This window comes from Populus trichocarpa, chromosome 14 (genome assembly GCF_000002775.5).
Source record: "Populus trichocarpa isolate Nisqually-1 chromosome 14, P.trichocarpa_v4.1, whole genome shotgun sequence".
In the NCBI taxonomy this organism is placed as follows: domain Eukaryota; kingdom Viridiplantae; phylum Streptophyta; class Magnoliopsida; order Malpighiales; family Salicaceae; genus Populus; species Populus trichocarpa.
The window spans coordinates 474,530-490,802 of NC_037298.2; the positions used below are offsets into that span (position 1 = coordinate 474,530).

The 16,273-nt window shown below is 29.8% G+C and overlaps 2 protein-coding genes across 11 annotated transcripts in view; one reads left to right on the forward strand and one right to left on the reverse strand.

The window, feature by feature from the left end:
- Window positions 1-1,565, reverse strand: part of LOC112324101 (protein CYSTEINE-RICH TRANSMEMBRANE MODULE 13) — a 70,827-nt gene extending 69,262 nt beyond the window's left edge. The window contains exon 1 of the mRNA XM_052447104.1: window positions 1,356-1,565. Coding sequence (XP_052303064.1) covers window positions 1,356-1,407 — 52 coding nt within the window. The 5' untranslated portion in view covers window positions 1,408-1,565. The remainder of the gene's footprint in view (window positions 1-1,355) is intronic.
- LOC7464768 (putative disease resistance protein RGA1) overlaps window positions 1-16,273 on the forward strand; it is an 86,751-nt gene that overhangs the window by 64,321 nt on the left and 6,157 nt on the right. The gene's annotated exons all lie outside the window — the stretch shown is intronic.

A 16,273-nucleotide genomic window follows, 5' to 3' on the forward strand; every position in this document is an offset into this window, starting at 1 on the left:
GGTCCACTTTTCCAACAAAAAGATTAATGAAAGCATTGATTATTATTTGCATATGAATTATTTCATTAAAGCAAGCTTACTTTCTTCCGTGCATGAACTAATTTATGATTATTTTATAATGTTAAAACTTTAATGTTTTCTTCAATTATTTTAATAACTTTTATTTAATATTCTTTTATCTTATTAAATCTATTAATTAATCATTATAGATTCATGTAAATACTATCTTTTAAAAATAGTTAAGATTTTTATTTTCAAGGAAAAGAGAACTTTCGATTTTTTTTTTAATTTTTTTATCCATAACAGATTTATAATACAATAATTGATTTGGAAAACACGTGTAATGGGTGGGGTCCTGCGGCCACATTTCCATTGACGAGCAAGAATGCTCCCAACTGGTAGGAATAAAAACAATATGTTTCAAATTTGACGTGGATGGTGGGATACACTGTGCTGATTGGAATAAAAGCAATACATTAGCTTGCTGGTAACTGACATGCTATGCCAACTATACACACTGACACTATGATTGCATCATGATGAAGTTATCTTTATTCGGGTCAATCACTTGTGTAGTGTCGTCTGGTATTTGGATCAGGTCAGCCGATCCAAATACAAAAGACTCATTATCAACATGTGTTTGCCTGTACGGCCATGTCTCATGTTAGAATTTTGCACCGTTTTCATCAGCGTGCTCCTCTTAATCTCCTCTACACAGTGGTATGTTCAAAACATTGTTTTGAGAACTTTTATTTTTAAGCAAAAATCAAACATCACTCTAAACCAAAGGTCTAGTACCAATTGTTGGGTTTTTAATCTATGGTGTTCATGATCATTGTTTATTGAAAGCTGAGCACGCTGATACAATATTTAACATAATTCATCTAATTACTTATATCCACCAGAGAAGTTTATATTATTAAAAATAAATAAAAAAAGATGACAATACATATGGAAGGGATCACTTCAGTGAACTCAACTACTCTCATTGCACATTGCTGCTCAAGGTTGCTGCCCTTGACAGCCCTACTACTCTCTTCTATATTTTTCTCTCCTCTTGCACTTCACTTGCTCACCTTGCACTCTAAATGATATCTTTATTTATAGACAAGAACGATAAGACAAAAACTATAAAAGCACCAATTGTGCCACAAAATTAGCTTTTCCTTTGTACCAAGTGGGTGATAAGTTGTTCCACACTTAGTGGAAGTGTGGTCTTGGCGACCAAAATAGCAATTTCCTAACAGGGTATCCAGGTGGTGGATAAGCATCCTTTGGATACCCTACAAATCCAATAAACAAAATTAAAAACCATAAACTCCAAAACTCCTTAGTCCAAGAAAAGCCATACATACCTTGCCGTGGAGGAACACTAACTGGCGGCTGGTGCTGATCGTAATAACTCATCTCCCCTCTGATCAAAAGCTTTCTTTTTTCTTCTTGGGTTCTTCTCTTTTTCTTTGACAAAGAAGTCGGTTTGGTGCAAGGGAAGGAAGGGTACTATAAAACAAAGGTATGTAAAGGAGGTTTTGACAGTGGGAAGCTTAGAGGGAGTTTCTTTCTTTCTGGAGAGGTAAATGCGGTTGCTTTGCTTTATAGAAAGAAGAGAAGGGAAGGGTAGAAAAGAGAAAAGATGTCATCCACTAAGGGAAGCAATGAAGAATCTTTGCCCTTTCTAAGGAGCTGTCTCCCTGTAATTTTAATAAATAGGAGCATGTCCCTTTTGCTTCTGATTTTATATATATATATATATATATATATATATATATATATATTGTCAATTTCCTCACCTGTTTTATTTTGATCTATTATATTTTTATATTTAATAAAAAAAATGAAGAATCTTTGCTTTTCCACACAGTAGTGTATGTATATGTGTATGTATTGGCAGGTACAGGGCAAGGCAATATTAGAACAGGTTATTTACTGCGACTTCCTCTCTATCTTCAAGCTTTCCACGCAGTCAGATGATGTCTTTTTCCTCTGCTACTGCGTCACGATGTGTTTTTGGAAATTTATTGGTATTCAATTTTAAGATAATTAAAATAAGTATTTGTAAAAAAATTGATAAATTAATTTTACATAAAAAAGTCGAAATTCTCTTTTATTATTTATTATTTATTTTGACAAAAACATATATATATTTTAATTAGCAACATAGTTGTTTTAATAAATAAAAAACATGGTAATTTAAATAAGTATTCAAGAATTTTTAATTATTTAAATTAAAAGGGAAAAAATATATCTCTTTAATCAAAACTTTAATTCTTAATTTATATATTTTTGTTTTAATAAAAATATATCTTTTTTTATTAGAAGAAGCGTGGTTTTTCAAATAAAATGATTTTAAAAACAATTTTTAATACAAAAATAAAAACATTGTTTTTCCATAAATTTCTGTTTTTCAAATTAATATCTATAAATTATATTAATCATCCTAAAGTAATTAGAGCAGTTGGAGCATAACAAAACAAATGTGTTCCTACAGAGTAAGGCTTAAAAAGATTGTGAAGCAGAAAGAATAGCAGATCAATTTACCTAGCTACGATACACCGTTTCACCAATATTTCAGGTCTTCAAAATCCTGAATGGTAGTTTATAAATTTGTTTTGCTCTTTGTTTTTTAGTTACTTTTTTCTATTTTTTTATATGCTTTGTGTTGGATTCCACTTGTTGATCCAGGCTTCTTCTTTTTTACTAGAATTCCCCATAAGTCATATGATTAAAAGATGAGCAAGGAATTTCAACAACAATTGAAAGAAGGGAAGAAAAATAAAGGATGTGGAGTTGCTGAAGATTATTTGAGAGAAAACAAAAGATGTGTCCTTACAAGAAGATGATTGTAAGGAACGTGACATCTCCCAATTAAAGCTTAATCTAATAAAGATATATAAAATCAGAGTCCAAAGAAGGTACTACAAGAAGAATTTGGAACCCCTGATGAAACTAAAGAAGAAATTAACTGATATGGTTAAGTCTTGTGATACGAACCAAGCAAGGTTATGTTCGGATTTTGGCGTAAAAGTTTCTACCGTTCAGTTTTACGCCATTGAGCATAACTTCAAATCCAACCGTTGGATCGAACTGAAACTTTATCAAAAGATTCCAAAAGTGTTTGTCTATGTTGGGGTACATTTTCAGGAGAATCCACATTCAGAAAGGACTTGCAATATAGGTCCGAACATGCTATATGAATTTTGTTATTTACTTCCTTTTGATTTGTGGACTTCCTATTTAGTAGATCATTTTCCTACAAGGATGTGAGAGTTTATTTTGGGAATTTTTTAGTTCCACAAGGATCTTTAATGAGTTGCAATATAATTTTCAAGTGTGGCAAGGATTCATTAATGTTTTTGTAATGTTTTAAATTAAAGAGATAGGAAAAGGCAACAAAGCTTTTGGAGGCTTAAAGAGAGGGTATAAATGAATGAGGGGTAGTGTAGTAATTCAAAAAACTTGATAAATATAAATAGAAAGAAAAAAAAAAGAGATCTGAAAATTTAGAGTGAAAAACTGACGGGAGAGAGAAGGGAGAAAGAAGAAGAAGAAGAGAAAAGAGGGAAATTAGAAGGGAAATAGAAAGGAGTTGAAGGGAATAAGTTTAAAGGTAAGATTTAGGTTGTTAAATGTATAAATGTGTATTATTGAGCTTTTAATTTCGGTTTTGATGAATGTTAGGGTTTTGAAAATTTGTGTTTGGGTTTAATTGATGAATTAAATTAAATGTTATGGGGTTGATTGTTGTGGGTAATTGATTATTTAGTTGATTTTGAGAGATTGAATTGAAAGATGATGATTTTGAGTTATGATTTTGTTTGAATGGTGAATTTGTGTTAGAAATTTGGAGAGAACAGTAGGTTTTCTGTTAAAATTCTGGGTTGGAGGTTGAAGATGATAAAATTTCGGTTTGGTCCCTCAATTTGTGAAAATTACAGTTTAGTCCCCAAACTTTGGAAAATTTACAGATTGGTCCCTGGAGCATATTCCGAGATTCTGAACAGAATAAAAGATGAATTATGGGCAGATTTCCAGTATAGTTATGAAATTTTAACACTTTCAATTTAGTCCTTCAATTTGACAAAAATTACAATTTGACCCTAAAAATTTGGAAAAATTCCAGAATGGTCCCTGGAATATAATGAGATATTCTGGATAGAATTGAGGATTAATTATGGTCAGAATTTCAGTATAGTAATGGATTTATGACAATTTTAGTTTGGTCCTCCAAATGGACGAAGTTACACTTTGACCCTTAAAAATATGATAAATTACAGATTAGTCCCTAGCTGTAATATTTGCTTTTTTAGATTGATTTGATGAATAATTCAGGGTTATTTAGTGAATTATTACCAATTTTATTATTTGTTTTATTATGGATTAGATTTCGGGAAAACCGTTAGATTTTGGGTTTTTGGGAAAATAACTAGTTTAGTCTAAAAGCATATAGGGTTATGGAATATACCCTTAGATAAGTGTATTAAATAGGTTATATGTTCTTTTGAGTCATTCTTCTTGAATATGTCTCCTTTATATTCAGATAATCCTGATATTCTACCAGCGAGATGTCAGTAGGATTTCCTTCGGTATCAGCTTTTGAGTATTGTTTGCTTTGAGTCAGGTGAGTGGATAATTTTCTATATGCATGAGAAATATTATAAATACTTGATTTGTTAATATGAATTGGATCATGCTTCTTGATAATATATATGTTGATTATTATCCTTGTTATGATAAAGCATGATCAATTGTTGAATCTGAATTCTTGATATGAACCAATATATATTTTGAATTGACTTCTGAATTGATAACTCCTCATTTGATTGATATCATGAGTTGAGCCTTGAGATATGAATATGTCTGTTTGATTATGATTATGAACCTATGGTATGTCAGTCAGAATACCCATGCTAACAGGGTAGTGTTAGTCTTTGTGCACATCGTATCTGAACCCTAGTTGGTTGGGGGAGTCACCAACCTGTGTGGACTGATCATCCCACAGTACGGAGCCTCATGCTCATTGCATTTTGATTTTCTGACGAGTTTTACCATATGATATTCTTGTTATGGCCTATTTGAGAAACCTTTCTATAAGAACCTAGAGCCATACTTGTATATATATTTCTCATTGCTATATTACCTCGTGTGTGTATATTGAACGTTATCTACTCACTCACTGAGTTGTTGAACTCACCATCTCATTATTTATTCATTTCAGGCTTATAACTTGATAGCAGGTCATTTTTTTTTTACCTTCTGAACCTGCTCTTTCGGTTGTAAATTGTACTTTTTCCTTTATGTCTAGTTAGTGCTCCAAAACTATGAATTTATATGAACTCTTGTATTAAGACAATTAAATTATATTATGAAGTTAATTTTGTTATTAATGCTGCGTTGGACTCTGATTGAGTTAGGATAAGTTTGTATGTAAGTTTGAGTTCGCATAGGGATGGAACCTTGGAGGGGAATCTTGCCTATGTGCCGGTCATGGATCAGGGAATCGGGTTGTGACAGTTTCAGAATCCTTTTCTTATAAGAATTCCTTATTCATCCTAACTACACAAGGAAAGAAGGGATGGTGGTATTTAATGACAAGTTAGTTATTTTTATTATTTTCTTTCATGTTTGGACTTAATTAATACTTTGTTTTTATTTAGGATCCAAGGCTTGTTTGGATTAAGTTATGGGTTTTTCAGTTTAGGGTTTTGCGTTAGTTTTGAGTGGACCTCATATAAGTCCACATAAGGGGTCCATTAAGGTTAATTTTTCAAGAACGATTTAAACTCATGTGAGCCAAAATTTCAAAGCTTTGATGATCATTACTTCTGGATTTTTCAGTTTTAACGTGTGAGAGTGATTCTTGCATTCTTCAGTTCTTGAACGAACTGAATCTGACTTATGGAAGATTAATTGGCTTTGTGGCGTCATTCTACTCATTCCAATAGTGTTAGTGCCTTGGGGCAGGTTTCCATTGTGTCACACTCCTATCAGACATATTTCAGCTTTCCGAGTCAGATCTCAATCTTGATTGTGGGTTGCATGACCACGTGATCATGAGGTTTGTATCATTAAAGGTTCAAAATTAGTCTCCATGACTAATTCTTAAGGTTTGAAGCATTAAAAGAAGATGGGAGTACTTCAAGTTAAACTATCTTAGAAGAGAAATTAAAAGAGCAAAATCAAACACCGGTAATGGAATTTTTTTCTAAGAAAAAGAATTGTATGACTGAAATGATTATTGAGAATATTAAAGAGTTTGTGCAAGTAAAAATTTTAACTGATCCATAAAATCAATCTCCACCAAAAAATAATAGGAGATGCATGTTTGCATAAGAATGGATTCTTTTGTATAATGATTCATGAGCTCTTGATAAGTTGATTTGTGTGCTTTTACTTGGATCCCACACAACTATGTATTCAGCTCATAATCCCAGTTAGTGAAGCGTGTTATGTCGTGATTGGTTATTAAAAAAAAGTCTATTATTTAGTTTTGGTAGTGCCGCCAATCGTGTGGTTGGCCACGTTACCAAACGGGTACTGAGATCTTAAAGTGTTAAGCACTTGTAAATTATACTTGACTATAAATTCTTCATTAAAAATAAAAACAAAATAATAATAATTGCGGTTGTTCGATTATTTATCGAATTAGCTATGTGAATTTTGCTCCTTCGAGGGCCAGAAAAAAACGATGTAAAGCCGACGCAGCAGTGGTAGTAGCAGACCCATCAGTAGACTCAGCTCTTCCTCCTCCTCCTCCTTACTGCTTAGAGTTTTTAAGAATGAGAATAAAAATAAAAATAAAAAGAGAAGTGTTGTGTGTCTGATTGAGTGGGAACCAATCTGGAAAACATCCAGAGGTGCCTTAGTGATGGAAATGGCTGGTAGCCAAGCTCCAGTCATGGTGTTTACTGGTTAGTGAGCAAATGGAAGAAGAAGAGAGAGATAGAAGCGGAATTCCACGAATTCAGCTCAACATTCATTCATTATGTTCATTATTACCCTTCTCCAATTCTGTTACAGATCATATACATGAAGATAACCTCCTATATTCTCGTTACTGGCCACACGTGGCATCTTTTCTTAACAAACCCTGCACTAATAAAACGCGCGTATTGCTATAACTAAATTCTAATAACGTTCATTAGATTTGATAACAACCTTTGTGTCCAGTGCAATTCTTTCCTCCCCTCGAATCAAACTTAACTTGTGACAAGAAGGATATTTCAGTTATGACAGTTGTAAAATGGCGCTAAATGGTTGGTTTAGGTTTTGGTATGAGAGGGAAATCATTTTGACATGGACAAATGACTTGGACTTCTCATCCATCATTGGATTTTTTTCATGGTTTTATATCAACAGCTTAGATTCAATCTCTTATTTTTAAGTAATTTAGTCATTTCCTTATATTGCAGCTATAGTGTGTCTATCTGGGTAGGGATGGAAGGCTGTAGAATTCCATTACACCCCAAATTTTAAGTTAGCCTTTCTACACTCTTAAGAAGAATCACATATCCATCCTAAATTCCTGGGTTTTTTTTTTCCTGAAACTATATTTATAACTAAGAGGATGATATTCATTCATTGATTCCTTCTCTGGCCTCTACTTTCAGTTCTAGGGAGGAACGCTCTCACGCTCGCAAGTGCATACAACATTATTGCAATGGTAGCGTAGCAACCGGAAATTTATAAGTTATAAACCCAAATGACAATTGTAGTAGTGAGTGTGGAGTTATTTTTTAAAATATTTTTTATTTAAAAAATATTTTAAAATAATATTTTTTATTTTTAAAAAATTATTTTTGATATATATATATATATCAAAATGGTATGAAAATATCAAAAAAATATTAATTTAAAGAAAAAAAAATCAATTTTTTTCATAAATACTTTTAAAACATAAAAACAAACTCCATTGATTTTTTAGATATAAGCACTAAAATACAATTAATTAAAGTGACATGGAAATAAAATAACAATAAAAAGAAATTATTTTTCTACGATCTTAAATTTCAATTTCAATTTCAGTGTTTTTTTACTTTTCCTAGAGCACTATTGCAATTTTAGTTAAAAAACAGTATCCAGTACACATACATGGCCGATAGGTAGAAGAAATGCGTACTTATATGAGATTGTACTAGTGATATACATGATTTTGTGATGTTAGCATTATTGGCTTTTCATCTGAAATATTATGATTTCTAAATTAGAAATCTTCTGTGGAATTAAAAGTATTATTGAAGTTTTAGTGAGTGAAGTGCTGTTTTCATATTCATTAAGTTATAATCATATTATTGTTTGGCCAACTCTGGCCATTTCTCCTTGATTTTTAGCTTCAAGCTCCCTCACAAAAACATCTACAAAAAAAATCTGAATTTTACAGAAAAATTTGTGAATCATTTAAGCTAAAAGATTCATCTCCTCCATCGAATTAGAATCAGATTGCGTGCATATATTTTGCCTGTTGATCATAAGTTCTTTTATCATTTTTCAGACAATTCTGGTGAGCGATCTATTATAGAGTCAATGATGAGGTGGTTTTCTTAAGAGTGTGTAACAAGTTTTATGAGTCTTAAGTATTATTTTTATGAGTTAGTGCATAGCTCAATCTCAATTATTTTTTTTAGATTAATATGGTATATAAATCAACTTACACGTATCTTGATTAATTTTAAAAACTCTAAAACTAACAATTATATAAATTTCCAATCAATTTTTTTTATGTAGTTGTGCTTGTAAAAGCGTTTTAATCATTTGGATGAAGATAATCACAAATAAACTATGTAGATAATTTATCAGATGCTTTTATTTATATAAAGAAAGACTAATTGGCTGTAAGATTAGTATGACCAGCTAGCTTACTCTAAAATACAAACATCCAAGAAAATGCAATTAACTGTGTTTTTTTAAATCCTGTCATTATCAAATTCAACAACTTGCTTCATTAAAAAAAAAAAACAATAAAGAAAGACTTCAACAGGGAGTAGACACAAAGTAATTTTTTAAAATGAAGGACCCGAGCAATAGGTGGGTTCACACAAGAACAAGACAAATAATTAGTGTGAAGCCTTGCCAGTTGTGACCAGCCAATTAAGTCATTATTAGGTAGACTATATTAAGAACATCAGAAATCAGTTTTCTGATATAGTTTGGGGTGCACGGTGATTAATGTCAAATTCAGTAATTATTTTCGTTTTCTAATGATGTTCATGAATATCCATCGTTTAGCCAGACAGAAAAAAACTAAAGAATTGCAGAAAGGAAGGGGGCATCTCGCAGTATCACATGGCAAACACTTCTGTAAACTATTGAGGGAATAGATTAAGCACATGGAAATGGATAGTGAGGTTGAGGTCTGGTGCATAGGAAAGGAGAATGAAACACAACACTGTACTAAAGACAGCAAAAAGAAATAATTAATATTGTCAGGCACATCAGGGTGCGGTGCTACCTATGTATTAGCACAAGACTCGAAGAAAAGTCCATCGGCAAAGAGAACCTAGCTAAAAACAGGGGTTAGGTTTGTTTAGCAGCGGTTGCGGTTGTTTTTTAAATAGTTTTTTATGTTAAAATATATGTTAATAATTTTTTTTATTTTTTAAAAATTATTTTTGACATCATCACATTAAAATGATTTGAAAATACTAAAAATATATTAATTTAAAATTAATAAAAAAATAAAAAAATTTCAAATTTTATCAAAAAAGTTTTTGAAACACAGAAATAAATAGGTGTGATTCAGGAAAACGCAGCCACCTTGAGTGTTTTTCTTTTATATGAAATCAAATAAGTTCAAATAAACATAGATCAATAATAATTAATCCGATTATTGACAATTAATGTTTAGGGTGACGATGGGGGTGATCACATCGGATGCGCAGATCGCAAGCTCTCTTGTCTGCCAATTTTTTTTTCCCATTTGAGAAATATAATTGAGGGCCTTTGAACAAGTAGTGAGTGTATGACTTCATACTCCACTAATACTAAATCACATGACAAATCTCATCACATTGATTGAAAAAGTAGAGTTCTAGAAAGCAACCGGCCGGCCAATAGAATACTTGAACTCAAATATATGTTTATATAAAGAAAGACTTGGCAGAAGACTGTACGTAAGATTAGGAAATGCAATTAAATATGTTTGTTTTTTTAAATCATCTCTTGAACAACTCGCTGCATCAAATAAAGAAAGAAAGAAAGACTTGGAAGAAGACTTACAATTTTTTTTGTTTTTTTTGTTTTTAAATAACATTAGACAGGGAGTGGATACACGGGAAGGGAAGTGAAGGGAAGGGAAGGGAAGATATGACATCTATTAAGTTCCTGTTTATTATTTATTAATAGATGTTAAATAATATTTATGTAGTTTTATTTATTAAGGGTAGAATAGTACTTTTAATTTAATCTGTATATATTTTAATTGTATTTAGGTTAAGATTAAGCATTCATAATATACAGATTATTCAGAATTCTAGCCTATTTTTTGTATTTGATCTCAATTATTTTAACATTAGAAGAGTAGTTTCTTTTTAGAAAGTAAATTTTGGGGAAGTGAATTCCAGGAAAGTGAATTATTTTCTGATATTTGTAGTGTAATGAAAAATAAGTTGAAAAATATTTTCCAGTGTTTGGTTATGTCATGTAAAATGAGCTGGAAAATAACTTATTAATGTTTTATTTTTCTCAAATTTATTAAAATAATTAGGATCAAATCTTACAAGTTAAAAGGTTGAATAAGAATAAAATTGAAAAAAAATATAATTCATAAATTATCTCAAATAAAATAAATAATAATAAAAATCAAATCTAAAAAAATTTAAAAAAATAAAAGATGAAGAAATTAAAATAATAATAGTTAACATTTCATAAATTATTTCAAATAAAATAATTAACAATCAAAAAAATAAGGACCAAATTTGATAGATAAAAAATTTCAATAAAAAAATGATAAGGAAAAAACAAATAACAATTATAAAAATGAGGACCAAAGTTAATATAAAAATTAAATTTTAAGAGATAAAATTGAAAAATAAATATTCAAAACAAAATATATATAGCAATTAAAAGTTTGAGGATCAAATTTAATATAATCAGCAAATAATATGACATTTCTAAATTTTTCATAACTTCTGAAAAGTGTTTTCCGCCCAAATTTTCTAGAAAAACACTTTTCTGGAAACCAAGTCAAATTTTTCTTTGACTGGAAAGTGTTTTTTGTTGACCAATTTTCCTAATAATAAATAAATATAAAAAAAATTTGAAAAGTAATTTTTTCAAAACTAGTTTTCAAGACCTAATGAAGACAATGAAGAATCTTTGCTTTTCCACACAGTAGTGTATGTATATGTGTATGTATTGGCAGGTACAGGGCAAGGCAATATTAGAACAGCTTATTTACTGCGACTTCCTCTGTATCTTCAAGCTTTCCACGCAGTCACAGCTTCACGATGTCTTTTTGAAAATTTATTGGTATTTAATTTTAAGATAATTTATGTGTATGTATGTGTATGTATTGGCAGGTACAGGGCAAGGCAATATTAGAACATGTTATTTACTGCGACTTCCTCTCTATCTTCAAGCTTTCCACGCAGTCAGATGATGTCTTTTTCCTCTGCTACTGCGTCACGATGTGTTTTTGGAAATTTATTTGTATTTAATTTTAAGATAATTAAAATAAGTATTTGTAAAAAAATCGATAAATTAATTTTACAGGAAAAAGTAAAAATTCTCTTTTATTATTTATTTTGAAAAAAACATATATATTTTTTAATTAGCAACATAGTTGTTTTAATAAATAAAAAACTTGGTGATTTAAATAAGTATTCAAGAATTTTTAATTATTTAAATTAAAAGGGAAAAAATATATCTCTTTAATCAAAACTTTCATTCTTTATTTATATATTTTTTGTTTTAATAAAAATATATCTTTTTTATTAGAAGAAGCGTGGTTTTTCAAATAAAATGATTTTAAAAAAAAAATTTAATACAAAAATAAAAACATTGTAAAGTAATTTGAGCAGTTGGAGCATAACAAAACAAATGTGTTTCTATTTATAGAGTAAGGCTTAAAAAGATGATGAAGCAGAAAGAATAGCAGATTAATTTACCATTTTACCTAGCTGCTACGATACACCGTTTCACCAATACTAGTCATATAACCCGCGCGATGCCGCGGTTTAATTTTTTTTTTAAAAAAAATATAAAATCTAAAAGTGTTAGGTTTTTCTACAAAGCTATATCCAAGAATCTTGGGTTTGGCTATAACGCCTGACCCAAAAGTAATATTTATAATAATAATAATATTAAACTTGCATGACCCAGTAGGTCTCGCTCTAATACCAGACCCAATAGTCTTGGATGTGGATATGGTTGCAAGGTCATGTCATAAAAGTATGATAATTAAATAAATTAATTAAAAATAAAAAAACCAATAGAAAGAAAAAAACTAATGAAGAAAAAGAAAAAAAATCTGAATTAACTGGGTTAATCCGTAAACCTTGAATTCATGTTGTGAAAGTTTGATAATTAAATAGAAAAAAAAAATTGACGGGTTAACCCAGAATTAACCGGGCTAACCCGTCAAACCAGGTTACCTGTCAAACCTGGGATCCGTGTCATGAAAGTCTGATAACTAAATAGAAAAAAAATTGAACATTAACAACCTAAACTAAACGAAAAAATTAACTAAAAATAATAAAAAACAAAAACAAACAAAAGACATAAGCCTGTTACTAATGAGGAAAAAGAAAAAAAATATGAATCAACTGAGTTAACCCGTCAAATCAGGTTAACCCGTCAAATCTGGGATTCGCGTCATGAAAGTTTGATAACTAAATAGAAAAAAAAAATCGATGGGTCAAACGAAAAAAAATTAACAAACTAAACTAAACGAAAAAAAATAATTAAAAAAGAAAAAAATTAGGTTAACTCGTTAAACCAGGTTAACCTGTCAAACCCGAGATCCGTGTCATGAAAGTATGATAACTAAATAAAATTTTTTTTTCACATTAACAAACTAAATTAAACAAAAAAAAAATTCATTAAAAGAAATAGAAAAAAAAGTGAACATTAACAACCTAAACTAAACGAAAAAATTAATTAAAAAAAACAAAAACAAACAAAAGACATAAGCATATTACCAATGAGGAAAAAGAAAAAAAATCTGAATCAACTGAGTTAACCCGTCAAATCAGGTTAATCCGTCAAACCTGGGATTCGCGTCATGAAAGTTTGATAACTAAATAGAAAAAAAATTCAGGTTAACTCGTCAAACCCGAGATCCATGTAATAAAAATATGATAACTAAATAAAAAAAAATTTCACAATAACAAACTAAATTAAACAAAAAAAATTCATTAAAAAAAAACAAAGAAAAAAAGCAAAAAAAAACAAAAACCCATGAGCCAAACAAAAAATAAAGGAAAAAAAAAATCAAGTGTTTCACTGTGCACTGTGTGCACAGTGATACATTATATATAAAAAATAAAAATATATATATATATATACAAAATAATAATAATAAAAAAAAAAACTGCTGCTACAGTGAAAACCCACACGTTTTAGAATTCTTTAATAATTAATAATACATTTCAGGGCTTTCTTAACATTTGTAGATGGAGCGCATGCCAGCGAGGGTCCTTATGCCTGAAGAGATGGCAAATATACCAGCGAGGGATGAATCGGTCATTTACGATTATCTCACAAATTAATAAACAGTTGGTAATTGATTATCATTCCTTTCCAGCAAGATATACTGTTCATTATTGAAGTTATCTTTGAAGTTAATCTCGCTTGTCAATATTATTTATAATTTTATCTAGGCGTGTTTGTAGTTATTTTTTTAAATTATTTTTTATTAAAAAATTTATTAAAATAATATTTTTTTATTTTTAAAAAATATTTTTAACATAAATATATTAAAATAATTTTTGACATTTTTTCTTGATTCTTAGGTTCCACACCTTAGAAAGAAAGGTTTGCCTATGTTAAGAACTCATTTATCTAATACACTCCAAACTCCAAAAATGTATGGCCATATAGTCATGTAAAAATAAAATAAAAATGATACGCAACAAGTTTTTATTTTTAACATTTTTTTGGTTCCATAGGGTTGACTGGACTTTCTGAAATTTCTTTTTCTACTATGGCTTGGAGGCTAGGAATTAGAGGGGAGAAGATAGAAGAAAATAGAGGATGAAGATGAGTTAAGGAAAAAAGAGAAAAATTAGGGGATTTTTTTTATATAATTTGGTGATAAAGTTGTAACATTTAACTTATAAGGTTTTTTTAGTTATTAAATCAATTATAATAACAATCCTCTAATTTTTTAAATTTTTTATTGACTAACTTTTTGGGTTTTAAAGTTAGTATTAAGATGGAAATAGAAAACTTATAAAATACAAAAAGCTTGATAAAAAAAATGTGGATTTGTAGTGCTACACGAATAGAATTATTAGGGAAAAACAAAAACTACTCATAAAAATAGACAAATCAAACAGGAAAAAAAATACTAAACATACTCCCATAATTGATTGGTATATAATCTCAAATAAATATATCTAATTATTTTTCTTCATTATAATGATTCAAACCTCATGAAAGTTAATTATAAAATATTTTATGCTCTGCTGCATATAACAATTTTTTTATTCTTCTATGAATGAATCCTTTGCTTCATCGTATTATGTTAAATTAGAACTCTATTTCATGCTATATACTAAGTTATTAAATTGGACCAGCCTGACAAAGATAATTTAATAAATATTGATGTGAACTTTACCTTAGATCTTGTTTTATTTCAAACTAGTTTTAAAAAATAACTTGGTAAATGTTGATGTTAACTTTAGCTTGGGTCTTATTTTATTTTACACCAGTTTTAAGGTTGACTTAGTCAAATTTAGTAAACTAACAGTAACATATCAGATGGTAAAGGGTAAAATATCAAATTATTAAACATAGGCATCGCAAACCGGAAAAAACTTCTTCAATACAAACTCGCAGGGCTGCTGCAGCAGAGCCCTGGCTAGGTTCAGCTGATTTCTAAGAAAATTTGTCCTAGCAAGTAAATAAAATAAATGCAAAAATTTAAATCACCATTCGAATAAAAAACGAATCTTCTCCTTCGATTCCAGAGTTTGCAATGAGTCTAAGAAAGCTTCACATGTACGGATCTTGTTATATCCTTTTCTTCCACAATGCTGGATCTTGACGCCTTTTAAGTGATGCTGCCCACAATTTGCATGGGTAGCTGCATTCTCTATTTGCAGTAGTTTCTCGCAAAGATTCTTAATGAACTCGTCGTTTCTTGCACAGCCAGACACGAGTAATAGAGATTCTGGACGGCAAATACAAAACAAGCCATCAACAAGAGCGTGGCTTTCTTTCTCCCTGGTAAAGGTTTCCAGCTTCAAGTGACTGATATCAAGCAAAACAGGATTGGAGGCAGTACTGCTGACTATTTTGTGGATCTCAGAAGAAGAACAAACGCAAATACTCAGAGTGACAAGCTTGATTTGGTTGAGATTTTTAAGATATTCCCTAAAATCTTCGAGAAAACTTTCACCATGTTTGATATAGTTGAGATCAACAAATAATTCAAGAGTAACTTCTTGTAAACTGTTCAAATAAAACAAAGACGGGATTTTGTGCATGACACATTTGAATGACCGTAATCTCGGAGTATTGATGATAGCTTCCACTGCCGATATTTGAGCTACAATGAGGTTTAATTTCTCAAGCAGGGGGATAGAAATCTCAATCCTCTGAAAGTGAAGGCGTTCACCGTGCAACACCAAAACTTTGAGGGCAGGGAAATTACGATTAAGGTATTGAATCATGTCTTCTGTAATGTTATAACCCTTAAACTTAAATTTATTTATGAAATCAAATCAAGATTTGTAATTTGTAAAAATATGAATTTAATTAGATGGATATTGCCAAATGAAATTTGATGATTTAATACTTTGAAAAATATTTTGATTTGTCTTTAAAGTGTTATTGAAAAAATCTTGTTAAATATTTAGCCTTTATCAAATAGAGTTTTTAAGAGAGATTCATTGCTTAAATAGCTTGTTTTAAGGAAAAGATTCTATCCCTAGAAGAATTATATTCCTTTCTTTATCTAAAATGATACCTTTTATTTTTCAAGTTTTACAGCAGCACTCATATCTTTGGAAAATGCAATATGTTATTATTTTATTAATTGATTTTTATTTATGAGACATTATATTTATGATAAAATATCTTAAATATTTTATTTTATTTATTAACTTTTTATTGG